Raw genomic sequence first — 25771 nt, 5'->3', positions numbered from 1 at the left:
AAGCTGAGGCATGAAAATGAAGTAGCTTCGCCAGAGGCATTGCAGTTAGGAGGAGGAATACTGGACCTAGAATTTTAATGAATGATAGATAAGTAGTGATCCTCTTTGTTGTCAGGGAGGTAAGGAGCTGGATTCTGAAGAAATGGAAAGCCAACCAAAAAGATATACTGCTAATACGTGCATGTGTGTCTTTCCTGGAGTGTGTGTGTGTGTGTGAGAGAGAGAGAGAGAGAGAACGAGAGGGTTGATGTCTCAGTCAGACATTTTCTTGTTAGTAGAAATTAGTATGTGCCTCAAAAAGTAGTAAGATGGAAAAGCTGTTTTGAGGAGCTGTTCTACTCCCTTTTCTGCCCTGTTTCATTGCCTCATGCCCCCAGGTGTGCCATGTTCTTATAAGAAGCAGTAGTTCACAAGTGGGGAATCTGCTTATAGGTAGTTCATTTATTCACTTACTCAATAGACACTGAGCATTTGCTCTGTGCCAGAGCATGGGATACAGAAATGGATAGGGCATGGGTCCTAAGCCCAGTGGTTTTCCATGCTTAGGACACGGAGCTCCTGATGGATGATGACCTATTCTAAAAATTCTTTCCTTAACTTCTAGGGCCTGGTAAATAATGCGGTTTTCCACACTAGTAATTTTTATATTCTATTAAGGGTTCCATACTGGAGAACTACTTAGTGAATTATTAAGAATTACTACAATTTAGTAATCATGTAGCTAAAGTTAGATTACTAGAGTTTACTGAGGACTGTAGTCTTTTATGAAGAAGTCTGTCTCACACTTGAAGTGTTGCGAGCTCCTACTACGTGTGTACAAATGTAGCTTGTTGGGATTCCTGATTTCTCAGAAGAGAGCTTTGTAATCGATGCATCAGTAGTGTTGTCTGAGTTGGTGGTACTTTTATATTGTTGCTAGTTTTGTATCTTAATTATGAATTATCATTAATTTAACTTTATTATTGCTATCATTTATTGTGATTTATTTGGTTAACCTAGTGTGTGATGATGTATATTTGCATTGATAGTACTTTTGACATAAAAATTTCTAAATTTAGACTTTGACAATGTATTGTTATTCAAATAGGAAACATCCATGTTCTTGTTGTTAAAGCAGATGTCTATACAATTTCCTTGTAGTGAACAGGGTTAATCTACAGTTCCAGTACAATAAAATCAAAGTTAATTCTCCAAAGGAAAAAAACATTTCCTTGTAGTGATACTTCATAGTTAATGCTGTTTTCCTCTGAAACTTGGGAACCGAGAGAGATTGGTAGACCATAAGGTTTTTGCCCCACCTAAGTAGGCTACAGACAAAAATCCTTTGAGAACTACTATCTTTCCTTGAACTCATAGTCTAGAGGGGGAGACAGCCATCTAAGCAAATGAAAGTTAGGCAGTAGATAATTGTAATAGAACTGTGCACAAGCTGCCGTGTGATTATCTCTGCCTGGGTTTTGGGATGTGAGGGACAGCATCATGGAGGAGTGAACATATCTACTGGCTCCTGTAGTATGAGTAGGAATTTGACAGATGGACAGGTGAGGAAGAGCATTCTAAGGAGAAGGAACAGCATATCTAAAGAAAGGGAGGCATGGCTACTGATGCAGGCTCGGTGAGCTGAGGAGTCGAAAGGAAGATTTCTTGGACTCTCAAGATCTGGTGGTAGTGCTCCTTTATTCAGAGAATAGCATGGGGACAGGACCCATGGGCAGTGAAGAGCTGCAGCATGGGAACAGGATCCATGGGCAGTGAAGGGCTGCAGATATGGGCTGAGGGTAAGGCTAAATTTATAAGGCATAGGTATGTGAGTTATTTCTTTAAAAGACAAGGGAAAGATTATGTAAAAAAAGTCGTTAAAATGATATCAGTGCAGGTGGGGTCTGGTTATCGGCTGGTCCTATAACTTTGGATACAAATCAGGTCGGATCAGGTCAGGACATCCTATGCTTCCTGGAGGATGATGTAGATGGCTCTGTAGCGCAGGACGCCTTGACCTTCTCTCTGTGGGGCGGCCTTGATCCTCATCAGCTACCACTGGTAACATTTCCTTCTCTGAACCTCAGCAAAAATAATCTCTGTTCTCCTTACCTCACCGAGTCATAATGATTGTTTTGAAAAGACTTTATAAATTAAAGTGCTAGACAGATGTTTAATGTCGAAGATTCTCCTTATTACTTTTCTTTCTTTCTTTTCAACATTTGAGAGTGTTCTGTGTCTCCTGTAGGTAGTGCCATGCATGTCAAGACCTCCGCTGACCTTCTTTCAGTCTAGTCATTCTTTTCTCCTGTTTTGTTGTTGTTGTTGTTTGTTGTTGTTCCTTCAAAGCCTTGCTCTGTGATATCTAAAGGCAAGAGCAGAAGAGAAGATGTGTCTGTATACCTAGCTTTAATAGTGGGAGAAAGTCCTTAATTGCTTATGTATGACTATTTAAGTTTTGACTATGTAGTCTAGTCTCAGAGTAAGGTCATAATCCCTGGAACATAATCCTGCAGCTCAAAAGTCATTTCAAAATAACTCCAAGTCTTTATTGGCAAATTTTGGAACATTGTGAAGTATAATAGAGTTCACAGATATGCTTCTAAAAATTCCCTCTTTATTCCTATGTACTTCCCTTATTCATCATAGCTGCTTCCCTACCTTTCCCCTGAAAACCCTCTCAAAACTCCCTTCCAACCCAGTCCATCATTATCAGGTGGTAAAACCTCTGGGGACCATAAGACTGCATAGGGAAAGTGCATAAGAACCGTGGTGAGAAGCTATGTTACAGCAGATTGAGGAGAAATAAGTGTGCGTGTGTGGACACAAACACACATTCTCCTTCAAAATTAAAATAATTTTATTGAATCTAATTTAAAAAGTCTATTCTTACTAGTTTGAATACATATATTATTGAAAAATATGACCACCAATGATAAAATTGATGCTGTTGTTTGGTTATCTTATAATATTTGAAAAGCAGAAGCCTGAACACAGCTTTTTTTAATTTCCACAAGTTTTTGTTTTTGTCTTTTGTCCATTTTTAATAATTTGATGTACTTAGAATACCATAGGAAAGATTTATGTAATCCATGGAACCTAGTAAATAAATACCTAAAAACCCAGCATCCAACTTAAGAAATAGAACATGACCACTGCCATGTTTTTCCCTGTGGGCCACATTCCTCTGTGCCATTTCCCCCACCCCCAAGGTATCCACTGTCCTTTTTTTTAAATCTTTTCCTTGTTCTTCTCTATAGATTTACCACAATATATTGTTTAGAAGTAGATTTATAATCTTCTGAAATAACTTCTCAGGCAATATCATTTCCTATGCCTGTATAGATGTTTAATTGAAATCCTGTTGCATATACAGGTTTTTTTTTTTTTTAGCTTAGATTAATATTTTATTCTTAGCATTTTGCCATGTCATTAAAAGTTATTCAGAAACATACTTATTACTGTATAATATTCTGTGAAGTTGATATAACATAATTTGCTTACCATTTCCCCCTATTTTAGTGTGGGGTTTTTTGGTCAGAAAAACTGTGATTAATCTCTTTCTGTAAATGTCTTTGTTAATATCTCTGATTATTTCTCCTTTTTTTTGGTAAATTCTTGGATGAAGAAGTACTGGATCAAGAGTATAGGTTTTTTTTAAGATTGTTATTGAATCTTTTTTATCCAGAAAAATTGTGCCAATTTACAATCTGGCCATCATAGAATTTGAGAGGACCAATCTGGGCAAACTTTATTTGAATGATTCACAACATCAGGATTATATCCTGTTCCAGAAAACACCATGTTAACCAAAAAAAGTTCAATAAAGGGCTGTGCTGTTCTTCCAGACTGGGGTTGTTGTTTTCCTATTTGCCATAGGAGATTTTCTCAGCCGTGGTTCAGGGACCCTGCCCTTCTGCCCGCTGTGCTTGTGATAGTTGACTCTAGGGTTGAGTTCTCTGTTCTGATCACTCCCTCTGAGAGTTTCTCTGTTCTTACTACTCAGCTGTCACCACTAGGGGGTGATATTTCAAACTGTATGTTCAGCTTAGTTCTTTCACCAAAGCGTTAGTTCCTCTTCCGTTCTTGCCTAAACAAATACAACAAATTCTCCTGAAGAAATAATCCCTTGCCTGGTCATATCAGTTTTGTCAGTGAGATCATTTCTTTAGACGAAGAGTGCTAGGATAAGAGCTGTGTATTAAAGAGCCGGGTTGGGCCAGATTGAGTAGAAGCCATTTTGATTAATTAAAAAGAACTCTCCTGTTTGTTCTTCCTAGGAATTGTTTAGTCTTTGATCAAATGGAGTCAGACTTGACCTCCTTTCTCCTCTACTTTTTTAGTAGGAGCTTTGTTTTTGCTCTGCCTGGGGCGTGCCTAGTTGGTTAAGGAAAAAATCCCTCTGAGCAGGAATTTCCAAGAGATGAATTGTTTAGACACTGAATTCCAGCTTCTGCTTTGTCCTTTCTTTGGTAGTCTTCCTGTGCTGCTCCTATTTGTTTAAGAATAAAATAGGAAACATGATCTCTCAGTACCTCTTTGTTAGCTTAAATGACGGGGATTTGGGGAAATCACGATGGTAGCGTAGGTTTTGGAGTAGATTTCAGATAACCTGAGTATAGTTCTAGTTTTGTCACTGGCTTAACATGTAACCTCTCTGTTCTTCGTCTTTAAATGGGGGTGATTATCCTTGTTCACATCACAGACCTGCTTTGAGTGTCAGGTAAGATAATATTTTTGGAATTAGTATTTAAAGTTGAAAAGATAGTATATTGCAGCAGATAAGGGCATAGGCTCTGGAGCCACTTTTCCTGGGTTTGAATCCTGGCTCCGCCCCTTACAAGCAGTGTGTTTCCAGACATACTGCCATTATCCCAAGTTCTCTGGTTCCTGTTTTATCTCATTTAATCCTCTCAACAACTTTATGAGGTAGGTATTATTATCCTTATTATAAGATGAGAAAGCTGATGAACAGAAAGGTTAGGTATCTTCTATAATATCATACAGTTAGCAAGTGAAAAGTTGGGATTTACACTCTAGCTCCAAAGCCCAGGCTATTAACTATTAGGCAGATGCACGTCCCAGCAGAAGAGCAGCTGACTAGGAAAGTCTTATGCTTACTAATAGGAACTGACAGAGATAAGGGGGAATTTCTTTGAAAAGAAAAATTTGTGGGTTCCAAAAACCTGCTTTTGTTCCGTGTTGAACAAATTTTACCAGTTGGAAAAATTTTTTTAGAATGATTAATGAAATACTCTGAGTGTTCATATATTACTGCCTGGGTTTGTTCTGCTAAAATAACTTATAAAAATTATGTACTTAGAAGGTTTATATGTCTCCCCTCTGACAGTTACCCAACTTTGATTTATTTTCTCTTCTGCGAAATTATTAGATTATCTTGAAATTTACCAACTGAGGTGAAAGGTGTAATTTACCATCTGGGTGATGAATTTTAAAATTTAGGAGGATGATACAACGAAGAGTAGAAAAAGCAGGAAGAATTCATAGTGACAATTCAGGAAATAAGAATAAGCAAAATTCTGTGAGGCAGAAGTTGAATTTGATGAATTATTTCCTCTGAATTTTTTCTAATGTGTCCTAGTTACATCTGGCTGCAGAGGAGCCTGGAATATGTAGCTGTATTACAGGGAGTTATGTGCTCAGGTGAAAATAAAAGATTGTATTAATGTGGAAGAAGAGATGTTATAGTTGGCAGCTAACAGTCTGCCACACTGGGCCAACCATTTATGAAGTCTGTTTCCTCATTTATAAAATAGTGGCTTTGATACCTACCTTACTCAGTTACAACAAAATCAAATATGTCAATGTGGAAGCACTTTGTAAACTGTAAAATAACATGTAAGTATTTTATGATAACTTTTTGATGATAGAAATCACATGCTGTATAGAAAGCTTGATTTATTCAGAGAAGACAACTGATAGCACATCACCCAGAGTTAACTACTATTAACATTTTGATGTATTTATTTCTAGTCTTGTGTTTACAGTTTTATAAACTAATTTTTATTACAGTTTTATTGAGATAAAATTTACATACCATATGACTCACTCATTTAAAGTATATCCAATTCAATGGGGTTTTTTTCTTTTTCTTTTCTTTCTTTCTTTCTTTTTTTTTTTTTTTTTTGCTGAGAAAGATTAGCCCTGAGCTAACATCTGTGCCAGTCTTCCTCTATTTTGTATGTGGGCACTGCCACAGCATGGCTTAACGAGTGGTGTGTGTCTGTGTCCTGGATCCGAACCCGTGAACCTGGGCTGCTGAAGCAGAGCATGCAGAATTTTAACCCTCTGGCTGTGGGGCCAGCCCCTCAATGGTTTTTAATATATTCATAGAGTTGTGAAACTATAACACAAGCAATTTCAGAACATTTTCATCACCCCAAAAAAGAAGCCCTGAACTTGTTAGCATTCGCTTTTCATTGTCCTCCAACCCTCCCTCCCTCAGCCCTAGGTATCCACTAATTTACTTTCTGTCTCTACTATAGATTTGCCTGTTCTGGACATTTTGTATAAATGGAATCATAAATCAAATGGAATCATGTGGTCTTTTGTAACTGGCTTCTTTCACTTAGCATAATGTTTTTGAGGTCTATCCATGTTGTATGATGTTATCAGGATTCTTTTTTTTTTTTTTTTTGCTGAATAATATTCCATTGTGGAGATTTACTATGTTTTGTTTATCTATTCATCAGTTGATAGACATTTGGGTTGTTCCTACTTTTCAGCAGTTACGAATAATGCTTCTCTAAACATTCATTCACGTACCGGTTTTTATATGACATATGTTTTCATTTCTCTTAGATATATACCTGGGAGTGGAACGGCTAAGTTATATGGTAATTGCTAGACTGTTTACCAAAGTGGCTGCACCATTTTACATTCCCACCAGCAATGTATGAGAGTTCTAGTTTCTCCACATCTTCACCAGCGCTTGTTATTATCTGCCTTTTTGTTATAGCTATCCTAGTGGGTGTGAGGTGTTATTTCATTGTGATTTTGATTTGCATTTCCCTGATGACTAATAATGTTGAGCATTTTTCATGTGATTATTGGTCATTTGTATTTGGAAAAATGTCCATTCAGACCTTTGCCTATTTTTAATTGAATTGTCTTTTTATTATTGAGTTCTATGTATTCTAGATACAAATTCCTTATTAGATGTATGATTTGCAAATATTTTCTTCTGTTCTACAGATTTTCTTTTCACTTTCTTGATGACCTTTTTTTTTTTATTGTGGTAACATTGATTTATAATATTATATAAATTTTGGGTGTACATCATTATCCTTTGATTTCTGTGTAGATTACATCATGTTCCCACCCAAAGACTAATTATAGTCTATCACCAAACACATGTACCTAATCACCCCTTTCACCCTTCTCTCTCCCCCTTTCTCTGGTAACCACCAATCCAGTCTCTGTCTCTCTGTGTTTGTTTGTTGTTGTTTTTATCTTCTATTTATGAATGAGATCATATGGTATTTGACTTTCTCCCTCTGACTTATTTCACTTAGCATAATACCCTCAAGATCCATCCATGTTGTCACAAATGGCCAGATTTCATCCTTTTTTATGGCTGAGTAGTATTCCATTGTGTCTATATACCACATCTTCTTTATCCTTTCATCCCTTGATCAGCACCTAGGTTACTTCCAAGTCTTGGCCATTGTGAATAATGTTGCAGTGAATGTAGAGGTGCATATATCTTTATGCATTCGTATTTTCATGTTCTTTGGATAAGTACCAGCAGTGGAATAGCCGGATCATATGGTAGTTGTATTCTTAATTTTTTGAGGAATTTCCATAGTTTTCCATAGTGGCTGCACCAGTTTGCACTCCCACCAGTATATGGGAGTTCCCTTTTCTCCACATCCTATCCAACACTGGTTATTTCCTGTCTTGTTAATTATAGTGATTCTGACAGGCATGAGATGATATCTCATTGGAGTTTTGACTTGCATTTCCTTGACATTTAGTAATGTTGAACATCTTTTCATGTGCTTGTTGGCCATCTGTATATCTTCTTTGGAAAAATGTTCAGATCTTTTGTCCATTTTTTAATTGGATTGTTAGTTTTTTTGTTATTGAGATGTATGAGTTCTTTATATATTTTTTATACTAACCCCTTATCAGATACACAGTTTGCAAATATGTTCTCCCAATTGTTAGGTTGTCTTTTTGTTTTGTTGATGGTTTCCTTTGCTGTGCAGAAGCTTTTTAGTTTGATGTAGTCCCATTTGTTTATTTTTTCTGTTGTTTCCCTTGCCTGGTCATACATGGTACTTAAAAATATGCTGCTAAGACTGATGTCAAAGAGCATACTGCCTATGTTTTCTTCCAGAAGTTTCATGGTTTCCGGTCTTACATTCAAGTCTGTAATCCATTTTGAGTGACTTTTTGTGTGTGGTGTAAGATAATGGTCTACTTTCATTCTTTTGCATGTGGCTGTCCAGTTTTCCCAGCACCATTTATTGAAGAGACATTCCTTTCTCCATTGTATGTTCTTGGCTCCCTTGTCAAAAATTAGCTGTCCATAGATGGGTGAGTTTATTTCTGGGCTCTCAGTTCTGTTCCATTGATCTGTGTGTCTGTTGCTGTGCCAGTACCATGCTGTTTTGATTACTATAGCTTTGTAGTATATTTTGAAATCACGGAGTGTGATACCTCCAGCTTTGTTCTTTTTTCTCAGAATTCCTTTGGCTATTTGGGGTCTTTTGTTGTTTGATGATGACCTTTGAAGCACAAAAGTTTTTCATTTCTATGAAGTCCAATTTATCTGTTTTTTTCTTTGATGGTTTGTGCTTTTGGTGTCATATTTGAGAAACTAATCCAAAGTCAGAAAGATTTATACCTGTGTTTTCTTCTAAGGGCTTAATAGTTTTAGCTCTTGCATTTAGGTCTTTGATCCATTTTGAGTTAATTTTTATATATGATGTGAGGTTGGGACTCCATCTTCATCCTTTTACATGTAGATGTCCAGTTGTCCCAGCACCATTTGTTGAAAAACTTATTCTTTTGCCCATTGGATTGTCCTGGCATCCTTGTTGAAAATCAGTTGACCTTAAATATGAGAGTTTATTTCTGAACTCTCCACTCTATTTTGTTGATCTATATGTCTATTTCTGCCAGTACACTGTTTTGATTACTGTAGCTTTTAAGTAAGTTTTGAAATTGACAAGTTTGAGCCCTCCAGCTTGTTCTTCTCCAAGATTGTTTTGGCTGTTCTAGTTTCCTTGTATTTCCATATGAATTTTAACATCAGCTTGTTAATTTCTGCAAAAAAAATGAAGCTGGGGTTTTAGTAGGAATTGTATTGAATCTGTAGATCAATTTAACAACATTAAGTCTTCTGATCTATGAATACAAATGTCTTTCCATTTATTTAGGCCTTTAATTTTTTAACTTTATGCTTCTTTTGTTAAATTTGTCCGTATTTGTTCTTTTTGATGCTACTGTAAGTGGAATTGTTTCCTTAATTTCATTTTCAGGTTGTTTATTGTAAATGTATAGAAATAGAATAGATATTTTTATATCGATCTGATATCCTACAACCTTACTGAACTTATTTTTTTTAGTTCTGATAATTTTTTTGTGTGTGTTAGTTCCTTACGATTTTCTTTGTACAGGGTTATGTCATCTGCAAATTGAGGTAGTTTTACTTTTCCTTTCCAATGTGTATGTTTTTTATTTCTTTGTCTTGCCTAATTCTAGGACCTTCAGTGCAATGTTGAATAGAAGTGGTAAGAGCAGACGTCTTGTCTTATTCTTGATTTTAGGGGGAAAATATCCAGACTGTCAATATGAAGTATGATACTAACTGGGTTTTTTATAGATGTCCTTTATCAGGTCGAGAAAGTTCTATAAACTAATTTTTGTACGTTACTTTGTATTATGAGTATTTTTCTATGTGATTAATCTACCTTTGAACATTAATTTTTAAAGAATGCATATTATTCAGCCATTAAAATACCACATGTGTAGTATAATGTGGTTAAGGTTGTGCTCCTGAATCAGTTTTTGATTTGAAGCTACACTTTGTCACTTACTGTGTTTGGAATGCTGAGAAAGATGTTACTTTGCTGAGCCAGTTTTCCAGTATGCAAAAATGAAGGTAATGCTTGAGTACTCTGTAAAATAGGGGTGAGGAATCAATGAAATGTTGGATAGTTCACGTAGAGCACTCACAGAGTCGTATAGAAAGCACCTGGTGGATGGTAGCTGCTGTAGTTATATTTTCATTATATTATTGTTGTTGGGGACATTTAGAGTGTTTATTTTTATAATTAAAACCCTTACACTTTAATCTTTCTGCTTATTTGATTAGTTCTTTGTTCCTCAGACTGGAATAACTGAATTAACCTTCTTCTTTTTTAGGATGCTAACACCTATAGCAAATTCTTTTACCCAAATAAATTTATCATATTTGAACTATCCAGTTGGGTTGGGGATTCTGTGGGAGATCAAGTTGGAAAGTAAACTGGGGCTAGATTTTGGAAGGACTCAGGCAACAGTGTAAGAATCTAAGAATTTTGTATTTTGTTTTCAGACCCATGGAAGTCCATCCAAGGTTTGAGCAGGGGAGGGTCTTAGGGGTAATTTAGGAAGATTAATCTGCTGTGCCTCCGAGGTCTTCTCTGTCCATCCTTGACTGATTAGGGCATCCTGCTATGTGCTTACATGCTACCTAATATGTCCTCAATTATAGGATTTAATAGTATTTATGTAAATATTTGTTTAAATGTTTCACTTCTTATGCTTCTTGAGAACCTGAGTTTACGTGTTGTATTCCCACTGCCGAACACAGTATCTAGCCAGCTCCTGGTGGTCTAGTGGTTAAGATTTGGTGCTCTCACCACCCCGGCCCGGATTCGTTTCCGATCAGGGAAACCACACCACCCATTTGTCACTTGTCATACTATGACAGCTGTGTGTTGCTGTGATGCTGAAAGCTATGCCACTGGTATTTCAAATACCAGCAGAGTCACCCATGGTGGACAGTTTTCACGGGACTAAGACAGACTAGGAAGAAGGGGCTGGCCACCCACTTCTGAAAGACTTGGCCGTGAAAACCCTAAGAATAGCAGCGGAGCGTTGTCTGATATAGTGCCGGAAAGTGAGAGACTGGAGCAAAAAGACTGGGCAGGACAAGGTTGTAAACTATCATAATCTTAATAAAAAGACAAAAAAAAAAAAAAAAGACTGGGCAGGGTTCCGCTCTGCTGTACACAGGGGCGCTAGGAGTCAGAATCAACTTGATGGCACTAACAACAAACCAAAAAAATGCAGTATTTATTACATAGACACTGAGTAAAAATACTTGTTGAAGGAGTAAATGAATGTTTTGCTGTCTTCTTTTCTGGAAACTAAACTTGTTGACTTTTGTGTTCCCTTTATGTTTCTACCTGGGTTCCAAGGAGGAGGCATCTCCCTATTCCTTACTTGATATCTGCTTGAATTTCCTGACTACTCACCTTGAGAAGTTCTGTTCAGAAAGACAAGATGGAACGTTGTGTCTGCAGGAACCTGGAGTATTCCCACAGGAGGTGGCTGATCGACTGCTTCAGACCATGGCTTTTCATGGTAAAAAATAAACAGAGGAAACAAAAATTATGTGCTGTTAATTGGCATTGGATTTTGAAGTACTGCTGTACCATTTAATTATTTTCTTAGAAATAACAGAAAAGGCTAGATGAGCCTGATTCCAGGAAAAGGATTTCATTTATTTTTGCCTTTCCTGCCATTTACTGTGTAATTTGGAATAAGCATTTTTGTTTTCTAATCTGGGCAAATCATTTCTTTTCTTTTTTTTTGCTTTGGGAAGCCATTCTCGTGGCAAAAATAACTTCTCTAACTTCCAAAATATCCTTTTAGAAGTCCACTGGTATAAAATACCTTACATCTTCTTTTGGCAGTGGGAGAATCAATAAATACTGTTATGGAAAACTAGTTTCTGCTTTTGACTTTTGAAATCAAAAATAATAGCTAATTTAGTACTTCTATTTTCCAAAATGAATTCTGAAAATAAGTTGAGAAAGTCTTATCTGTGAAATTCTGGTTATGTATATTGAGGAGTTTTGGTACTTCTGTGTAAGTTTTAAGTTGAAAGACATGCAATACCCTTTGTATACTTAGGGTTTATAAACTCTTACAAGTAGGAAATATAATTTGTCTACAACTATAAAATAGAATGAAAATGTGGCAATAATAATAATTAGCACTTATTGATTGCCTGTTACATGCCAGGCATTTTATATGTTTTCCTTGAATTTTCTCAAAAATCCTGTAAAGTAGCTATTATTATCCCATTTATATACAGATAAGGAACTTGAGATTCAGAGAAGTAACTTGTTAAGGGTCACACTGCTAGTAAATGGTGAAGTCTTGGTTCAGATACAAATGTGTCTGATTCCAGATCTTTGCTCTTTTCACTGTGCCACACAACCTTCCTACACCTACATTAAAGGTATCCCTGTTCCTAGATGCCAGGTTATGCTATACGCTTGTATTGTAACTTTATATATACACACACATATATACATATGTATCAATCGTGAATGCAGAAAATGCATTCCAAGGAAAGATGGGAGAAATGAGGCTGTAATTGAGGCATTTTGGAATAATTTAAGAAAGAAGAAGACATCTGCACTCCTTGATTTTCACTGCTCAAGTCTATGGTCTCTTTGAATTCTTCCAACCTGCCAAAGGAACTAGGGTAAATTTCAGTAGGTACTATATATGTTAGAGGTCCCATACAAAACTGCACAACAATTTAAGAGATTAGGCCAGTGCTAACGTTTCTTTTTAGTCTCAATTTAATGATAATGCTTAGCATATTCAATTTAAATATATATACATATAACAAGTTTTATAAAACAAAAGAATAAAATGTTAACTAAAGTTTTAACTTTGCCAGATCCCTTTTGAAATATAGCTACTGATAGCTAATAATAGCAGCTAACATTTATTGAAACCTTGTAAGACATTGCCAGACACTGTGGCAAATACTTTCATATAGGTAAAATAATGAAAGTAGTTGTGTTAAGTAAGTGTAACTAAATAATTGTCCTCCAGAGTAGTATCTTGGAGAGGAGAGGTTATATGCTTGATCAAAATGTGTTTTCTGCTGCTTCTTTTCAAGCTGCCTTCAGATGAGGAAACTGAGGTTCTTCTGAAGTAACTTGCTGCCCCTATTTGTGTTACTCCAATGTGATTATCTGTCTTATTCATCAAAAAGTGTTCTGAATTATTTAATTTCTTTGTAAAAATGATATCCACCTTCAAACAATCAACAGTGGATACTATTGACAATATGCAAAAGAACATATTGCCAATTCTTGTCACAATTTTTAAAAGCTGTTTCATAAATTTTTCTGTGTTTGAAAATTTTCATAATAAAATATTTGAGAAAGAAGTTGTTCCATGAATGCTTTTAAAATTGGTAATATATTTTTTAAATAACATAATGATTTTAGAAAATACTTAACATATTATTTACATTTAAAATTTTTTACCTATTTACCCATTTCGAAGGATTAATGATATTGGTAGCAGTCTTTGTTAAGATAGGCCTGATGCTGACAAGTTTTATTTATTGGGATCTATAATTCTCATGTCATAATCTTTGCTCATTCTGTGTCTCGGTGCTAAAAATTTTCCAGAAAAAGGTGTGTGTAAGAGCCGGGAATCAGAATAAGAATTTTGCCATCTAATGATAATGCCTGTGTGTTATACTGTCTACCTAATCCAAATTGATGCACCTTGACATTTTCAGCCTTTTGGTTTGGGATTAAATTGAAAAGAGTACTATCTTTTGAAACATTATGGATTGTATCTTTGAACAGCAAAATAGATTTTCTAGGTGATTGAAGGTTTGTACTCCCAGACTAGTACCCTTTATCTGGGAGTCACTTATCTGACCACTTATTTTGGAAGTCACAATCCTGGTCAGCCCAGCTTTCTATAGCCTAAACCAGAAAGAAGTAAAACATATTTTGGGGCAAAATCTTTTTATTTAGGCTCTGTCCTTTACTTATTGAAAGAAGCCCTTGAGAAACCCGAGCATATTGATTCTTTTTAAAAAATTTTTTTTTTTAAGATTGGCAGCTGAACTAACAACCGTTGCCAGTCTTCTTTTTGACTTTCTGCTTTTTCTCCCCAAATCCCCCCAGTACATAGTTGTATGTTTTAGTTGTGGGTCCTTCTAGTTGTGGCATGTGGGACGCCGCCTCAGCATGGCCTGATGAGCGGTGCCATGTCTGCACCCAGGATCCCCATCGGCCAAACCCCGGGCCACCAAAATGGAACAGGCAAACTTAACCACTTAGCCACGGGGCTAGCCCGAGTGTATTGATTCTTAAATATACACAGTCCTAATTACCTTGGTTCTCTGACCATAGCAAATTAAGAGTTGATAATCTGAAGGGGACAGGCTAACTAATAACCCAAGTGGATAGTGTGACAGCAAAGGAAGATTTCATTTAAATACAGTTAGTAAGTATGATTATTGTTCATGGAGAAAGACAGGTGATTCTTCAGTATGTTTCTTTTTATTTTTTTATTTTTTCTCTTTTTTTGTGAGGAAGATTGACCCTAAGCTAACATCTGTTGCCAATCTTCCTCTTTTTGCTTGAGGAAGATTGTTGTTGAGCTAACATCTGTGCTAATCTTCTTCTACTTTATGTGGGATGCTGCCACAGCGTGGCTTGATGAGTGGCGCTAGGTCCATGCGTGGGATCTGAACCTGGGAACCCTGGGCCGCCGGCAAAGCGGTGCACGAACTTAACCACTACACGACTGGGCTGGCCCCCCAGTGTGTTTATTTTTAAAAGAAAGAAAAGGTAATCTAGAAAGATGTCCTTCAGATATGGTTAATGACATTTGTGTGCTTTCAGTTTGCAAGATGCTCTTTATGTATATTGCCTTATTTAATCTTCACAGCAATTCCTGTGAGGGAGATATAATTCACATTTTACAGATAAGGAATCTTAGACTTGTGGAGAAATTCGTGTAGTGTTTAGTGTCAACTAGCAAATAAATGTTGGAACCAGGACTCAAAAACACAGGACTAGTTTCTAGATCTGATGCTCTTTTTTTTTTTTTTTTTAAATTCCTTGCTCTTTTAATTCTGTTACTCTCGAACCTAGGCATTTATACTTATTCAGACTTAGTTATTAGAAAAATTCGGTTAATGTAGACTGACCCAAAGAGGTCAGGGGTTACCCATTTTACTAAATGTAGGTATACAATCTCAAAATTTGAGAGCAGATTTCGTAAGGCACTGTGATAGTCACTATAAGATTAAAATCAGTCTTAATTAACTGAAGAGTCTGAAGTTTCAGCTGTTAAAAACAAAACTAACATTTAAAAATATGTATGAATTTGGGGCTGGCCCGGTGGCGCAGCGGTTAAGTTCGCACGCTCTGCTTTGGCGGCCAAGGGTTTGCCAGTTAGGATCCCGGGTGTAGACACGGCACTGCTTGGCAGGCCATGCTGTGGTAGGCATCCCACATATAAAGTTGAGGAAGATGGGCATGGATGTTAGCTCAGTGCCAGTCTTCCTCAGCAAAAAGAGGAGATTGGCTGCAGATGTTAGCTCAGTGCTAATCTTCCTCAAAAAAAGAAAGTGTGAATTTATTTTGTGGCATAAACAAGGAAAACATTGATCTTAACTCAGGGTCTCTTTTTATGTTTGATTTTTACAAGGGTCCTTAGTGGAATGTCCTTAATGTATTGTGAAAGGAGTTACTAGTGGATGCAGAAGCCCAATAAAAGTAAAATGTATGAGAAGGAAGCTCCAGAGAAGAAGAAAATTGTTGAACACCTGTTGCATGCCGGGCACTGTGTTAGGTGTTGAGTGTACAATATTGAACACAACATGAATCTTGCCCGTCATGGAGCATATAGTCCAGTGGGAGACACAATTAAGAAGCAAACAAACCTGAGCTACAACTTGTGGTAGATTCTCCGAGGGGAAAAGAACATGGTTCTCTAAGGGAGGATAAAAAAGGTAGGCATCTGCTTTAGCTTGGCTGGTCAGAGAAAGCTTCTCCAAGGAGGCAATAACGAGGCTGAGACCTGCATAAGGAGGCAATATAAAGGTGGGGCTTCTTGGCACTGCCCAGGAATTCTTGAGTATTTCCTGATCAGCTAGCCAGTGCTCCCAACGGTCGTTTCAGGTATTCTTTGCTCTTCTCAGACGTTCTGCTATTTATCCTTGCCAAGAAAATTGAAGCCATCAGATGGAATTCCCTTAACTCCATGTCAACACACCTTCAAGTTTTCCTCAGTTATCTCTTTTTTTAAAATTAAACTTTGCATTTTTTACATGTTTTACATGTTGATTTACATGGAGTTATAATAAATAACACAGATGAGCCTCTTTCTCCAGTGGTAGTATCTTGCAAAACCATAGTACGGTGTGACCGCCAGGCTATGACATGATATGGTCGAGATTTCCAGCTCCACAAGGATCCCTCATGTGGCCCTTTTATAGCCACATTCACTTCTCTCCTGCCTCTTTCCCCTCCATAAGCCCTGGCAACCATTTCTGTTCTCCATTTCTATAATTTTATCATTTCAAGGACGTTATAAAAATGGAATCATTCAGTAGATAACCTTTTGGGATTGGACTTTTGGGCGCAGTATAATTCTCTGGAGATTCATCTGCATTGTCGTGTGTGTTAGTCTGTTCCTTTTTGTTGCAGAGGGGTAGTCCGTGTTACGGGATACATCAGTTTGTATAACCATTCATCCACTGAAGGACATCTGGGCTGTTTGCAGTTTTTAGCTATTATGAATATAATATCCAGTATTATGACTATTATTATTCTGTAGTCATCCATGTACAGCATGTGTGAACATAAGTTTTAGTTTCTCTGGGATAAATACCCAGGAATGCTGTTGCTGGGTTGTGTGGTAGTTGCATGTTTGGGTTTTAAGAAGCTGCCAAATTGTCCTCCAGAGTGGCTGTACCATTTACACTCCTACCAGCAACATATGATTGATCTAGTTTCTCCACCTACTTGCCAGCATTTGGTGTTATTACTAGTTTTTTATTTGAGCCAAGCTGATAGGTATGTAGCCGTTATTTCTTCAAGTACCCTTTCAACCCCACCCACTTTCTCCTCTCCTTCTGGGACTTCAATGACAAATAGCTCTGTTCAGTATTTTTTTAGTCTCTTTTTTTTCTGTTGCTTAGATTGGGTAACTTCTATTGTTTTATCTTTTAGTTCACTGATTCTTTCCTCTGTTCCTTCCATTCTGTCATTGAACCCAACCATTGTTGTATTTTTCAGTTCTAAAATTTTCATTTGGTTTTTCTTTATATCTTCTATTTCTTTGCTGAGACTCTATTTTTCATTTGTTTCCAGCATATTAGTAATTGCTCACTTCTGCATTTTTGTGATGGCTCCTTTAAAATATTTGTCAAGTAATTTTAACATTTCTGTTACCTCAGTGTTGACATTTATAGGTTGTCTTTTTTCAGTTTGAGATCTTATAGGTCCTTGGTACGACGATGATTTTTGATTAAAATCTAGACATTATAGGTACTATGTTATGAGACTCTTCTGTTTTAGTTTGTCTCTCACTCCACTCCAGCAGCAGAGGGTGGAGGCACTGCCTTGTAATTAGGGTAAATGTTCTGGTTTCCTACTTGATATCTGTTGACACCCAAGATGTGGGGCTCCTCACTACTCCTGTGCAGGGGTTGGGGTTCTGCTTCCCTATAGGACTCTACTGATGCCTCCCTAGCTGAGAGGGGTGTGAATACCTGATTTCCCTTCCCAGTTGGCTTCCACTGACACCATGTTGGGGCGCGGTGGCCTCATTACTGTTGGTCAGTGGTGAAAGTCGTGACTCTTCACAAGGCTTCCTATGACACCCCCCAAGCAGGGAGGAGGAGGAGCACCTCATTGCTGCCAGGTGGGTGTGAAAGTCCAGGCTCCCCAGATGGCTTCACTGACGTCACAGGGGAGAGAGTGGCTCTTAGCACCCAGCAGAAACGAAAGCGCTGGCTCCCTACTATGCCTTCTCTAACACCTCCCTGTTGGGAGATTGGGCAACTAGTTAAAGCCCAGCGAGGGTGAAAGTCTAGCCTCCCCTCTTGGCTTTTGCTGGTGTGAGTGAGGGTGGGGCCACAATTTTTTTCTGTGGTGTTTGGCTGAAGTGAGTTAGTTACTCTAAAAGTTTTCTGTCTTGCTAGTCTACCCCTTTCCTGGTGCTTTGGCTAGAGTGAGCAGATTTTTTTGGATCTTTTTTTGTCTGCTTGTTGACGTTTCTGGGTTGCCAACTTCTTCAAGTCTGGGATGTATGGGGCAAGAACAAAACCCAGGAACTCCACCATGTTGTTCTTTGGGTTCCAAGGTCCGTAGCTGGTCCATATTCTTCTCTTGACCTTTCAGAGTGGTCTAGCCCCAACTCACCTCCTCAGCCTCATTTCTTGTCTCACTTCACTTGCATATTTAAATCTCCAGAAATGCATCACATTCTCACTCATATGTAGGTCTTTATCTGTGTTCTTCTTTCCCTCTTTATCAGGGAAAGAAACATCTTATAGCTCTAGTTGTTTATGTTCAAGCAATATAGAACTACTAGCCATTTTCTAACCATGTGATGTGCTTTCACATCTCTAAGAGCTTTTTTTTTGCACTTTTTTATTGAGATTTAATTGATATATAGCATTTTATTAGTTTCAGGTGTACAACATAATGATTCGATAAATGTATTCTAAGGTTTTGTTTATACCATTTATTCTTCCTTTAATAGCCCTCACCTTCTTTCTCCATGTTTGAATTTTTCCTTCATCTTTGAAGGACTTGCTCAAAGATCACTTCATCCATCAAATCTTTTCCAGATCTCTAGGCGTGTTGGATTGCTTCCTTTTCTTTTCTTCTATGTACTTTGTACTTGGCTCTGGTATACCATATATCTCAATTTGAGATTTGCCATGTTTGAGACTTTTTTGCTCCATGGAATTTTGTATCTTTGAGTATAGGGGCATACCTCATATTTCTTTGTAGCCACAACATTTGGTAGTGTTTGACATATAGTAATTGTTTAATAAGTGTTCAGTAGATGGAACCCCCACCGTCAAATTTACCCCCTGAATTGGAGTTCAGCTAGTTTAAAAGACTGTCTCGAATAGACTGCCAATAGGAATATAACAGGAGCCACAAATGAGAGCCATGTCTCTCATTTTAAATTTACTAGTGGCCACATTTAAGAAGTAAAAATAAACAGGTGAAACTAATTTTAATAATTTTATTCAACCCAATATATCCAAAATACCATTTCAACATAGTCAATATAGAAAATTATTAATGAGATATTTTGCGTTCTTATCTTTTTTGTACTAAATCTTCAAAATCTGGCCTGTATTTTATCCTTAGAGCATACCTCAATTTGGTCTATCTGCATTTCAGGTGCTCAATAGCTATGTGGGACTAATGGCTACTGTATTAGACAGCATAGCTCTAGAATAATGGAATTTTTTTTTTTTTTTTTTTTTTTAGGAAGATTAGCCCTGAGCTAACATCCGCTGCCAATCCTCCTCTTTTTGCTGAGGAAGACGGGCCCTGAGCTAACATCTGTGCCCATCGTCCTCTACTTTATATGTGGGACGCCTACCACAGCATGGCTTGCCAAGCGGTGCCATGTCTGCACCTGGGATTCGAACCGGCGAACCCCAGGCCGCTGAAGCAGAACGTGCGAACTTAACCACTGCACCACCGGGCTGGTCCCTAGAATAATGGAATTCTTAACATATAATTAGTCATTTTTGTCCAATGTGACAGGTTTTGTAAAAGTTTTTTTTAAATTTTAACTCTTTAACGATAATTAAATCTTCAAAATCCACTAGAGAGCAGTGCTCCCTTTCAAAAAATACTTCAGTTCTAATTTAAGGGTGAGTGGCTGGCAGCCTGAGCTGTATCTTTAGTATGAGTCTGCTGAGGGGCCGCTTAGAGTTCTTCCCTTGACTCCAGTCTGTTTATTTACCTGGTGCCAACTGTTTGCTGGCCCTGGACTGTTCTTAGACTACCCTTGATTGGCATGGCTGTTATTTCTCCCACAGTCAATGTTTAGTTGGTATGTGCTGTTCCTGGGGTAGATGTGGCCCCAAAGCATCATATGCTTCTGGTGTTATTAATTGGTAGTTAGGTAGATCTCTAAGGGACTTCAAGAGGTTACTGTGTCTACTTTATTTGAGTTCATCTGACAGGGAGGGACTATAACCTCTAGATCCTTTTGATGAGATTTCAGATCTAGCTAGTAGTTTAATAATGAGTTATAGACATTGCTTTATATGTGTGTGTATATATGTGTTTGTGTGTATAATAATGTATAGTGAATTTAAAGGATAGGCTAGAAATGCATTGGTAACATATTAACCCCCCAGATCCAGCAGCTTAACACAAACTTTATACTTCACTCATGGTACAGAAGTGCTGCAAGTCCATGGAGGGTTCTGGTTGATGGTTGCCCCAGGATCTGGGGTGGTGGAGGCTCCACGCTCATAAAGCTACACTGTCTAGAACATGAAGGCTCCTCATTTGTCATGGCAGGAAAAGATAGCATGGAAAATCAGGCACTGGCTCTTCAGCCTGTAGCCCATTGGCCAGAACTAGATACATGGTCTCATCTAAGTCCAAGGGTGGGCTGGAAAATGTAGTTGTTCATGTGTCCAGGAAGGTGAGGTGAACCAGATGTTAGTGAATATCAGTAATGTCTACCACACTTGCTACTTGCTAGCACTGTGATCTTGGAAAGCTACTTTTCTGAGCCCCATTTTGCTGATCTATAAATTGTAAGTAATATTTTTACCTCACTGAATTGTTATGTATATTAAATGAAATATTGTTATACGGGAGTGCTTTGGAGATAGAAAGTATGCTGGAAATTTCAGCTATTCCTTAACCATTTTTTGAAGCTAAAGTGCTGCTTCTTTTTTTTCCAGGTCTACTAAATGATGGAACTGTAGGTATTTTTAGGGGCAACCAGATGCGCTTAAAGCGAGCTTGCATTCGCAAAGCCAAGATCTCTGCTGTTGCTTTCCGGAAAGCTTTCTGCCACCACAAGTTGGTAGAACTTGATGCCACAGGAGTGAATGCTGACATCACAATTACAGACATCATCAGTGGGCTTGGCAGTAACAAATGGATCCAGCAGAATCTCCAGTGCCTAGTGCTGAACTCATTAACTCTCTCCCTCGAAGATCCTTATGAGCGGTGCTTCAGCCGACTTTCTGGCCTTCGAGCATTAAGCATCACCAACGTTCTCTTTTATAATGAAGACCTGGCTGAAGTTGCCTCATTACCAAGATTAGAGAGCCTGGATATTTCTAACACCTCGATCACAGACATCACGGCTCTGCTGGCTTGCAAAGACCGACTCAAGTCTTTAACCATGCACCACTTGAAATGTTTAAAAATGACAACTACTCAGATACTGGATGTTGTTCGGGAACTAAAACATCTGAACCATCTTGATATTTCAGATGATAAACAGTTTACGTCAGACATAGCTCTTCGCTTACTAGAACAAAAGGATATCCTACCCAACCTTGTCTCCCTGGATGTTTCTGGGAGAAAGCATGTGACAGATAAAGCTGTTGAAGCCTTTATACAACAACGACCCAGCATGCAGTTTGTAGGTTTGCTGGCCACTGATGCTGGTTACTCTGAATTCCTCACAGGCGAAGGACATTTGAAGGTTAGACTTTAAAAATGTATTATTTTGTCAGGCTGACCAATGTCTTAGTTGCATAAGACTCCTTTAAGATGAATGTCTAATATATGGAACAAGTTCATGAAACAGGTCATTGTATAGTGGAAAGGCCTTGCTTTAGAGTCAGAGTCCTAATTAAAATCCCAGCTTACTTGCTTTATGACCCAGAGCAAACTATCATGTAACTCTTTTGTTTCCGTTTCTTTATTAATAAAATAGATATCATTTCTATCTTGCAGAATTCTTCTGAAAATTAATAATTATACATGTAAAGTGCAAGTCACATAGTAGGCCCTGGATAAATGATAGTTCTCATGATGGTAATGTTTAGATATTTTGAGCCACTTACACATACCATTTCTAATGGATCACTTCAGAGAAACTCCTTATTGAATCAAGGATCTAATGGGAGATCAAGTTCTCCAGGGAGATCTCTACTGTAGAAATGGTAAAATTTTGCTTTTCTTAAGGTTTCTCATGCCTAATGGTTTAAATTCAGTTTAGCAAACATCCATTGGGCTTGGTACAGCTTGGGATTCAAAAATTAAAAAGATATAGGATCTGCCTCCGTGGAGCTTAGTCTGATAGGAGTGGTGATGATGTGATCACAGGTAAGGATACACTGTATCCTCTAGATGCTTTATATTGATAGGTATTAACTCCATTTTATATATGGAAAACACAGACTCATAGAAATTATATGATTTACTATTGTTCAGAACCAGTATTTGGATCTGCATCAGTCTTGTTCCAGAGCCCATTTTTTTTCCTTACTACCTGTAACGCTTAAGCAGAAGCATCCTTTGTTGCTACCTGGAACAGAGTCAGGGAGGGCCCAGAAGTGGATATTGTGACCAAAATGGCAAGGTATCTTTTTTGAGCAACGATCACTGATCTCAAAAAAGAAGGAAAGATAAGTTATAAACATCTTATAAACATCTCAGTTCTGAGATTTGTAAATTTAGACTTTAAAAAATGGAATGTAGGGGCCGGCCTGGTGGCACAGCAGTTAAGTTTGCACGTTCCGCTTCTCGGCAGCTTGGGGTTTGCCGATTCGGATCCTGGGTGTGGACATGGCACTGCTTGGCACACCATGCTGTGGTAGGCGTCCCACGTGTAAAGTAGAGGAAGATGGGCACGATGTTAACTCAGGGCCAGGCTTCCTCAGCAAAAAAGAGGAGGACTGGCAGTAGTTAGCTCAGGGCTAATCTTCCTCAAAAAAATAAATAAAAAATTAAAAAAATGGAATGTAGATGGGCTGGCCCAGTGGTACAGCGGTTAAGTACACACGTTCCACTTCTCAGCCCGGAGTTTGCCGGTTTGGATCCCGGGTGTGGACCTGGTACTGCTTGGCACGCCATACGGTGGTAGGTGTCCCACATATAAAGTAGAGGAAGATGGGCATGGATGTTAGCTCAGGGCCAGTCTTCCTCAGCAAAAAGAGGAGGATTGGCAGCAGATGTTAGCTCAGGGCTAATCTTCCTCAAAAAAAAAAAAAAGAATGTAGAAAATGATTAATGATTTTGAGTCACTTTCTTATTTATTCATTCAATAAATATTTTGTCAAGTACCTCTGTGCACTAGCCACTGTTTTAGACATGGTGGATTTGATGGTGAGGCCAAACAGACATGGTCTTGCCCTCATGGAGCTTGTAATTTAGTAATAGAGTCAAACATTCAAATATATGCTGTGTGTGTGTTTTAAATATGTATATTTGTGTATCATACATATGTATTTATATAATCTATGCACACATATATGCTTTAAACTGCTAAGACTCTGGAAGATACACAGTGCTATTTATGAGAATACTTACCAGAGAGACTCAACTTAGTTTAAGTCTTCTCCGAGAAGTTGATGAATGAGTGGAGATCTTGAGCAACTTGGTTGACAACATTCCAGGCAGAGAGAATAATAAATGCAAAAGGTGTGTGGTTGGAGGGAGCGTGGTATATCCAGGGAGCTGAAAGAAGGCCACTGTGGCTAGAGCTCAACAGTAGAAAGTCAGAATGATAAGATGAGGCTGGAGAAGTAGGTGCCAGGGCCAGGTGTGGCCAGGTCACGTCAGCCAGGTGCAGGGCAACTAGAAGTGTGAGGAACTTACCTAACAACTTGTTATGGAACGAGATAGATTTCAAGCACAGGGCTTGTTGATGAAGGAAGCATAAAAATGTAAATTACTGTTTTAATGTTGCTTAACTCTCTAACAAATGGATCAGACAGCGAAGAATTGTAAAAATTAAAGGGGAAGAAATCCCTGTGTGCTGGTAGTTGAGGAAGGATTTCCTAGAAGAGGTAAGCTTGACCTGCATCCCAAAGGATGAAGGAAATGTGTTCCCGGTACATTAAGCTAAATAATCTTCTCAAGGGGAAAATCCTATAGTAGTTGTGATCCCAGAACAGTATGATTTTTGCTGATTCTTCTTACAACCAACAGAGTGAATTGCCTACGTTTTTAAATTGTGGCTAGTAGGACATCTGTATACCACAATGCTTTTGTGGAACAGTTTGATTTCACAAATGGAACTGTTACTGCTTTGAAATCTTGGCCATAGGAAACATCTACTTTATTGGCCATCATTCTCTAATTTCCACCTCTGTAGACATTGAAGCAGTAATTCTCAACTTTGACTACAATGAGAATTACCTAGAATGTAATTATGTGAGATGCTGGATGTGTTAATTAACTTTATCATGGTAATTATTTTGCAATATTTACATGTATCAACTCATCATGTTGTATACCTTAAACTTAGGCAATCTTACATGTCAGTTGTATCTTGATAAAGCTGGAAAAAAATTTTTTATTAAAAAAAATCACCTGGGGATCTTGGACAATTACATCAGAACCACAGGGAAGTGGGACCCGGGCATCAGTGTTTTTTAAAGCTCCTTAGGTGATTGCAATATACAGCCAAAGTTGACAATCATTGTTTTAAAATAATTTTTTAAAAAAGAGATCATTACAACTTTGCTCTTTATTCAACTATATGTAGAAATTGGTGTTTCTTTTAAATTATTTGTTTGAATATTGATTTGAGAACTGGAAAACTATAGGTCATGGTAAGGGAAGAGAGGTGAGATTGCCGTGTCTCCCTTTTTAGAATTGTCCGCTATAGCAAAGTTGATGGAAAAACTTGGCTGAAATGATTGTCTTAGTGTTGTGGTGCTTTTCATTAGTTTAGATTGACTTTTTGGCTTTACATGCCTCAGTTTTTTAGGCTGCACTAAAGGGTGCAAGAAATAGAGACAGTGTGACTCTCCAGTATTCTTTATAAGGCATTATGTGGTACTCTGAGTGGGTGGTTATAAAGAACAAACAGTCTGTGTATTACACTTTGATATGGATAACTTATTTTGATCTCTTGACTCTGTGAAGGAAGTATTCTTGTCCTCAGCGAGAGGGAATGGCTTCCTCTCTTTCTTTCTTTCTTTCTTTCTTTTTTTTTTTTTTGGTGAGGAAGATTGGCCTCGAGCTAACATCTATGCCAATCTTCCTCTATTTTGTATGGGGGATGCTGCCACAGCATGGCTTGATGAGCGATGTGTAGATCTGCGCCTGGGATCCAAACTCATGAACCCTGGGCTGCTGAAGCCGAGCACATGAGCTTAACCACTACATCATGGAGCTGGCCCCAAGGGAGTGCCTTTCTTAAGGGTCACATTGATATTGGAGCCTGCCCTTGGGTCCTCAGACTATTTGATTCCAAAGCATGTGTCCTTTCCACCACATCTCATTGCCTCTGAGTGTCTTAGTTGTTTGTTTTCCTCTCAGTTTATAGTCCCAACACAGAGGGTTTTCATACCATAGCATTTCCAACTTTGTCATCGCTTCTTCCCCACCCAATTTGCTCTTCTGTCACCATCAGTTTCCTGAACCTTCCACTTCTCCACAACTAGGATTCTTAGGTTTCTTGGCCACCACATTCCCAGATTCTGGGGTTGTCTGCCAAGCTGTGGTTCCCAGTTCCTGAGAATGACTGGAAATGTGCTAAACCCAGTATTACTTCTCAGTCTTGATCTAAAGTGGCATTCGACACAGCTGAT

General features: G+C 38.0%; 1 protein-coding gene across 4 annotated transcripts in view; it reads left to right on the top strand.

Moving 5' to 3' along the window:
• ZYG11B (zyg-11 family member B, cell cycle regulator) overlaps window positions 1–25771 on the top strand; it is an 86110-nt gene that overhangs the window by 11251 nt on the left and 49088 nt on the right. For 3 of the 4 annotated variants that reach the window (XM_046662762.1, XM_046662763.1, XM_046662764.1), the window contains 2 exons: window positions 11415–11580; window positions 20954–21708. In XM_046662762.1, the coding sequence (XP_046518718.1) occupies window positions 11415–11580; window positions 20954–21708 (921 nt within the window). Of the gene's footprint in view, window positions 1–11414; window positions 11581–19682; window positions 19904–20953; window positions 21709–25771 lie in introns of those variants that run through there. The other variant, XM_046662765.1, reaches the window with a different exon arrangement.

This window comes from Equus quagga, chromosome 5 (genome assembly GCF_021613505.1).
Source record: "Equus quagga isolate Etosha38 chromosome 5, UCLA_HA_Equagga_1.0, whole genome shotgun sequence".
In the NCBI taxonomy this organism is placed as follows: Eukaryota; Metazoa; Chordata; class Mammalia; order Perissodactyla; family Equidae; genus Equus; species Equus quagga.
Note: the sequence above shows the minus strand (reverse complement) of the source record. Positions and strands in the feature narration are given on the sequence as shown.